The 7100-nt window shown below is 40.8% G+C and overlaps 1 protein-coding gene across 1 annotated transcript in view; it reads left to right on the top strand.

Annotated features, from left to right (window-relative positions):
• The window catches only part of BRINP2 (BMP/retinoic acid inducible neural specific 2), a 115153-nt gene that overhangs the window by 90649 nt on the left and 17404 nt on the right, over nucleotides 1-7100 (top strand). The window contains exons 3-4 of the mRNA XM_003785684.3: nucleotides 1801-1991; nucleotides 3035-3243. Of these exons, the coding sequence (XP_003785732.1) occupies nucleotides 1801-1991; nucleotides 3035-3243 (400 nt within the window). The remainder of the gene's footprint in view (nucleotides 1-1800; nucleotides 1992-3034; nucleotides 3244-7100) is intronic.

Raw genomic sequence — 7100 nt, 5'->3', positions numbered from 1 at the left:
CCCTTTGAGAAATCTATCTCCTTTAAAATTCAGGCATTTCAGTGAGAAGCAAAGCTTGAAAATTAAAATCCCGGATTAGCTAGAAAGAAATAACTTTACTCTCTTCTGGAATAGGACTTCTTAAAATATGGGTTCACTTGGTCCCTTTCAGAGTGTCCATGTTGATGTTTGTGCTGTAGGTATCAAAACAATGGCCAATAAAACTGCTAGCATCTCAATTTGAATAAAGGCAGTCACACTGAAAGACTCTCGTGGTCACGTATTCTTTATCATCATGCACTTGCACCTACACACACACACACACACAGAGTTATGGGCAGTTACATTTATTAATTGTATCAAATCTTGACTCTTGAGCACATATCTCTTTAATGTTCTCTATGATGAAATGGGAAGTGCACACAAAGTACATCTGAGACTACTGAAGTACTATCATGTCTCAAGGAAAAATACTCCAGTGATTGAGTTGCAAGCTGAACTAACCACTTTTTCATGCAGTTCCATTTTTCTTGAAAGCACTAGTAATAGACAAACTCTGGTTATTCAGACTTGAGTGTTCTGTAGACATTTTCTCAAAAAAAAAAAAAAAATCAACTAAGCCAGCCCCTGCAAGGAAAATAACTGACAGTGTTTGTTACCAATAATAAAATTTCAGCTTTTGAACAAAAATTAGAATTTTGGAAAACTTGTACTCATCATCATGAACTTGACAGCTTAATAATATTTAAAGACTTTTTTGATGAGATCTGTGGTGATATTAGCTAATGCGATGCTTTGATATTATAGAATGAAAAGTGTCCAAATGCAGAAGATTTGCATAACTCAGTGATCCGATATTTTCCCCACGACCCACACATGATGTTCAAAATTGTGCAGGCTAAAAAGATCCACTCAAATTATATTACAGAACACAGGATTTTAATGTAACAGAGTACAAAAAGTTAATTGATATGATTTCGTATTCCATACTGTAACCGATCTTTAAGAAATTGCCACCTGTTTAGTTATTGTGGTATCAAGATGAAAATCCACAATTATGATAACAGATTGAATGCAGAGGCAGATATGAGGATGCAGCTCACTTCTGCCGAGCCTGGTATTAAAGAGAAAGCTCTGCCAATCTTCTTGCCAAATCTGTTTTGTTTCAGAATACATAAATGTCATAAAAATGTTATTTATGTTATATGTAAAGAGTTTATTACTGTTATCTTTAAATAATATGATAAATACATTCAATTTTCTTGGTGTTAATATCTAAAAGGGTAAATATCAATGGAGAGAAGTCACATGAACAAATATGGGGGATTCGATCATTTCTGAGAACGTGACAGGGATCTGATCTCAAACATTTGAGAATTTGTTCTAGGACAATCTTGCTGACATTGCTAAGGGGTAGCAGAGGCCACAAAAGGTAATATACTCATCTACTGTGCAATAATTGTGACTAGCTCACATCTCTGCAAACCTGTTCCAACGTTTGTTTTTTCTACTACTCTATACTATTAAGCATGACCACCTTCATGTGAGTGAGCTCATCAGCTACTTCCCGATGAGAAATTTGGGTGGGAGAGCTCTGATGGAGGTCATGGGGATGGGGCTTTCTCACAGCTGGAGAATGGCAGGCCAGGTGAGGGGCTAAGTGGCCTCTTCCAGGTCTGGGTGCTTTCAACCCTGGAGAGGTGGGGCTGAGAGGAGATGGGGGCGGAGGTGACAGGTGAAGGAAGAGTATTAATTATTACAGATTTCTTACCTCTTGTTCTGATACAGTGAGCTATTCTGTTTCCCTTGGCTTTCCTCCAGGGAGTTTGCACGTTGGAAAGTGAACAACTTGGCTCTAGAAAGGAAGGACTTCTTCAGTTTGCCATTGCCTCTGGCCCCAGAGTTTATCCGAAATATCCGCCTGCTTGGAAGGAGACCCAACCTGCAGCAGGTTACCGAAAACCTGATCAAAAAGTACGGCACTCATTTCTTACTTTCTGCCACCCTTGGAGGTAAGTAACGTCACAATCCCAAGCTAATTATAATTTGAACAGTCGGCCTGGATCTTTTGTTCTTCCTGGGTTTTTATTGCATGAGAAGTGTTTTCTTTCTGGTGTGTTAGAACAGTGTGGTCCTCTGACATACCAATTCACCCTAGAGCATTTCCATTTGCTTGTAAGTTTCTTCCAAGAAGAGGAGGTGGGGTGGTAAGAAGGTTGGGGGCTGGACAGGCTCCTACTAAGCATATGCCGCCAGGGGGCGCTCCCAGATGCCTTTTGATCAAGCCATCTAACACTGTGGCTTCTCCACTTCCAAATATTTGCTGTGGCTACAATGGTCAGACCCACAGGCAAAGAAGTAGATGTCCCTGAAGCACCCAACCCCTGCTTCATCTCTAAAAAGACTGATAACTGCCCAGACTAATTCCAGTGATTCTGGGCTAGTGAATCATCCCCTGGTAGGGGTTAGGTGGGAGTGGAGAGAGGACAACGCGTGCAGAACCGGGGCAGAACCAAGAGTTCTGTCTACCTTGGAAAAAGAAAGCAGGATTCCTTAGGACACTCAGCTCACTGTCTCATGGACAAAAAGAAGCTCTCTGAGGGTTCCAGCCAGCTATCAGCATGTGGTAGATGTTGAGTGTTTGATGGGAAGGAGGGAGGCAGAGCTCCAAGGCTTTTTTCCCCTTTCTGAGGGAGCCGAATTAACCATGGTGACTTATCATAAACAACTTGACAGAGGAAATTTTATCTTCCCCCCCATGGAGGTAGGCTGATTGAGACAGAGATCAATAGAGTGTAAAACGGATAAGCTGGGGGCAGGGAGTGAGCTTTGGAAGACTTAAAGGCCTGAGAGATAGGAGGGCCTCTCCAGCAGTGAGACCCATTGGCCCCAGCACCATCTGATAAGGCTGTTCCAAAGGTGGTGAAAAGGGGTTGACAGCAGGGGCCACGTTCCCTCTGAGCTTTCTCTACTCTGGCCAAGGGTTTCATGTTCTTGCTGATAGGGGTTTCGGGAGCAGAAAGCTTTGCCAACGAATCCGTGTTTTTTGCCGTAGGAGAAGAGTCCCTGACTATTTTTGTGGACAAGCGGAAACTAAGCAGAAAGACAGAGACTGCAGGAAGTGCCTCTGCAGTTGGGGGCAGCGGGAACAGCTCTGTTGTGTCCCTGGAGACCCTGCACCAGCTGGCAGCCTCCTACTTCATCGACAGAGAGAGCACGCTGCGGCGTCTGCACCACATCCAGATAGCCACGGGGGCCATCAAGGTAACGCCTGAGAGGTGCAGGGGATGGGAGTAGGCAAAGAGAAATGGGGGAGGGGCAGAGCCTTAACCTGCTCCAGGTCCTCCAGACCTAACTGTTCAGGAGGAACAGAAGCTTCCTGATGCAGGTACCACCAGTCCTCAGATGTGGTGTGGTCATGGCCCCACAGCAGACACTCATGGAACACCCACTCTGAGGCAGGCTGCAGCAGTGGCTCTGCTGAGAATGGTGGACTAGGTCCCTACTGTCACAGAGGTTGCATTCCAGTGGGGGATGAAGGGAACGTGGGACAAGTGACAAAATAGTTTTTGATAATGATACAAAGGTACAAGTTATAAGGCACTCATGCCTAGGGTGTGGATCCACTCTGGGGTTTAGACTGAGGCCAAGATCTGAATGATAAGAAAGCAGCCATGTGTAGAATTGAGGGAAGCGTGTTCAGACAGAGGGAACAGGATGTGCTAAGGCCCTGAGATAGGAACCAGCTGATGCCTCCTTGACACCTAGAAAAGAGATGAAGAAGAAAGACACTGGTATAAAATGAAATTCAGAAATTGGCTTAAGTCAGATCACATGGCCATGCAAAGGAATTTTAATAACAAAAACCACTGGAGAGTTTTACCTGGGGAATGACATGATCTTACCTATGTTTTAAAAAGATCAATAGTTATTGTGACTTAAATAAGTATAACCTTAACTACATCTCCTCTACTTACATCTAGGAGATTTCGAGAGCTGATGTAGTTTTAATGAAGACTAGTGAAAATACTATACTTGAGAATGTAATTTTTTAAAAAATTCTAAGTATAAAGTTAACGTGGTGGACAGATATTAAACTTGTCCTATATCCTGCTTTTCCCCATCTGAAACTCACAAGGAAATTTTGTGTATTTATTCAATCATTCAGGAAGTATTTATTGAGCAGCTATTATGTGTCAGGCACTATTTGGGTCCTGAGAATACAAGAGTGAAGAAAACATGAAGTCTCTTCCCTCATGAAGCTTGAGAAGAGACATAAATAAATATGTAGGAATACCTCATTTTATTGTGCTTGCTTCATTGTGCTTTGAAGATACTGTATTTTTTACAAATTGAAGTTTTATGGCAAACCTGCCTGGAGTAAGTCTGTTGGCACCATTTACCAATATCATGTGCTCATTTCATATCTCTGTCACGTTTTAGTAATTCTCATAATATTTCACACTTTGTCATTATTATTGTGTCTGTTTTGATGGTCTATGATCAGTGATCATTGATGTCACCCTCGTAACTATTTTAGGGCACCACGAACCAGGCCCATATAAGACAGAAAACTTAAATTACTTTTGTGTGTGTTCTGTCTGCACCAACCTGCCATTCCCTCATCTTTCTTCCTCTCTTCAGGTCTTCTTATTCCCTGTGACCCAACAACATTGAAATTAGGCCAATTAATAACCCTATGATGGGTTTTAAGTGCTCAAGTGACAGGAAGAGCTGCATATCACTCATTTTAAATCAAAAGCTAGAGGTGATTAAGCTCAGTGAGGAAAGCCTGTCAAAAGCCAAGATAGACCAAACACTAGGCCTCATGTGCTAAACAGCCAGATTGTGGATGCAAGGTAAATGTTCTTGAAGGAAGTTAAGTGTTCTTCCTATGAATACACAAATGATAAGAAAGCAAAACAGCCTAATGCTGATGTGGAGTAAGTTTCAGTGGACTGTATAACAGATCAAACCAGCCTCAAAATTCCCTTATGTCAAAGCCTAATTCAGAGCACAGCCCTAACTCTCTTCAATTCTGTGAAGGCTGAGAGAAGTGAGAAAGCTGCAGAAAAAAAAACTTTGAAGCTAACAGAGGTTGGTTGGTTCATGAAGCTTAAGGAAAGAAGCCATATCCATAACATAAAAATGTAAGGTGGTTCATGAAGAAAAATGTTGGTTGGTTCATGAAGTTTAAGGAAAGAAGCCATATTCATAACATAAAAAATGTAAGCAGCAAGTGCTGATGTGAGGCTGCAGCAAATTATTGAGATGCAGCTAGGATGATTGATGAAGAAATTTTCATTGTAGACACAATAGTCTTCCATTGGAAGAAAATATTATCTAGAACTTTTATGATGACAGGGAAGTCATCAATGCCTGGTTTCCAAGCTTCAAAGGACAGGCTCTCTTTTTAGAGCTTAATGCAGTTGGTGCCTATAAGCTAAAGCCCATGCTCATGTATCATTCTGAAGATCCTAAAACCCTCGAGAATTATGCTAGGTCTCTTCTGCTTGTGCTTTACAAATGAAACAACAAAGCCAGGATGATAGCACATCTATTTATGGCATGATTTACTAAATATTTTAAGCCCACTGTTGAGATCTACTGCTCAGAAGAAAAGATTCCTTTCCAAACATTACTGCTTATTAACAGTGCACCTGATAACCCAAGAACTCTGGTGAAAATGTACAATGAAATATTTTCGTGCCTGCTAAGACAATATGCTTTCTGTAGCTCATGGGTCTAGGAGTAATTTTGAATTTCATATCTTATTTAAGAAATATATTTTGTATAACTATAACTGCCATAGATAATGATTCCTCTGATGGATCTGGACAAAGTAAATTGAAAACCTTCTGAAAAATATTCGCTATGCCAGTTGCCATTAGGAAGATTTATTATTCATGGGAGAAGGTCAAATATCAGCATTAACAGGAGTTTGGTTAATTCCAGTGCTAATAGATGACTTTTAAAGGTTCAAGACTTCAGTGGAGGAAGTAACTACAGATGTGGTAAAAATAGCAAGAAAACTAGAATTTTTCTAGTGGAACTTGAAGGTGGGGCTGAGTCACTATAATCTTATCCTAAAACTTGAATGGATGAGGGGTTGCTTCCTATGACTGAGCAAAAAAAGTGGTTTCTTGAGATGGAATCTACTTCTGGTGAAAGATGCTGTAAATGTTATAGAAATAACAATAAAATATATAGAATATTGTGCACGTTTAGTTGATAAAGCAGGGGCAAGTTTTGAGAGGATTGACTTCAATTTTGAAAGAAGTTCTACTGTGGGTAAAATGCTACTAAACAGCTTACATGCTATGGAGAAAGCTATTGTGAAAGGAAGAGTAAATCCATGCAGCAAACTTTACTGTTTTATTTATCTCTTAAAGTAGTAAGAAATTGCCATGGTTGCCTCAGCCATCACCACCACCAGCCTAATTAGTAAGTAACCATCAGCATTGAGGGGAGACTGCTTTCCTTGGAGTTCTTGGATAACAGACTGAAGAACCAAGTCAAAATTTACTGTAAGAATTTTGGTTAGAGCAACCAAATGAGCAGTGATTCCATTTATTGAGAAGGGTAATACAGGGAGGAGGTATAGACCTGAAAGGAATAAAGCAAGAGTTTAGTATTGGATGTGTTGAACTTAGTATTCCTATTAGACATCCAAGTAGAGATATCTGGTGGGCAGTTGGGCACCAAGGTTTCAAGAGGAAGATCATAATTGAAGACAGAAATGTGGCATATAGATATTGACACTTGTGTAGTTGGTATTTAGACTATGGGAACGGATGGGTGAGACCACTCAAGGAGTGAGTACAGCTGGTAAAGTGGCCCCAGGATTGAGTTACGAAGGACCCCAAAATTCAGAAGTGGGAAAGAGGAGGAGGTTACAATCAAGAAGACTTAGACAAAACAGAAAGGTATGAAAAGAACCAAAATGGGATAGCGAAGCCACGTGAATAAAGTGTTTTAAAGAGGAAGGAATAGCAAACTGTATTGAGGACTGTTGAGAGGTCATTAAAGTGAAGACTGGGAATCAACCTTCACTTTTGCAATGTAGAGATAACTGTCATGTGGAGAAGAGTGGTTCTATGGCAGGAAGGGTACAAAAGGCT

Source organism: Otolemur garnettii, unplaced genomic scaffold, assembly GCF_000181295.1.
Source record: "Otolemur garnettii isolate 467f Iridium unplaced genomic scaffold, OtoGar3 scaffold00016, whole genome shotgun sequence".
Classification (NCBI taxonomy): domain Eukaryota; kingdom Metazoa; phylum Chordata; class Mammalia; order Primates; family Galagidae; genus Otolemur; species Otolemur garnettii.
This window is presented reverse-complemented; position numbering and strand designations above follow the sequence as displayed.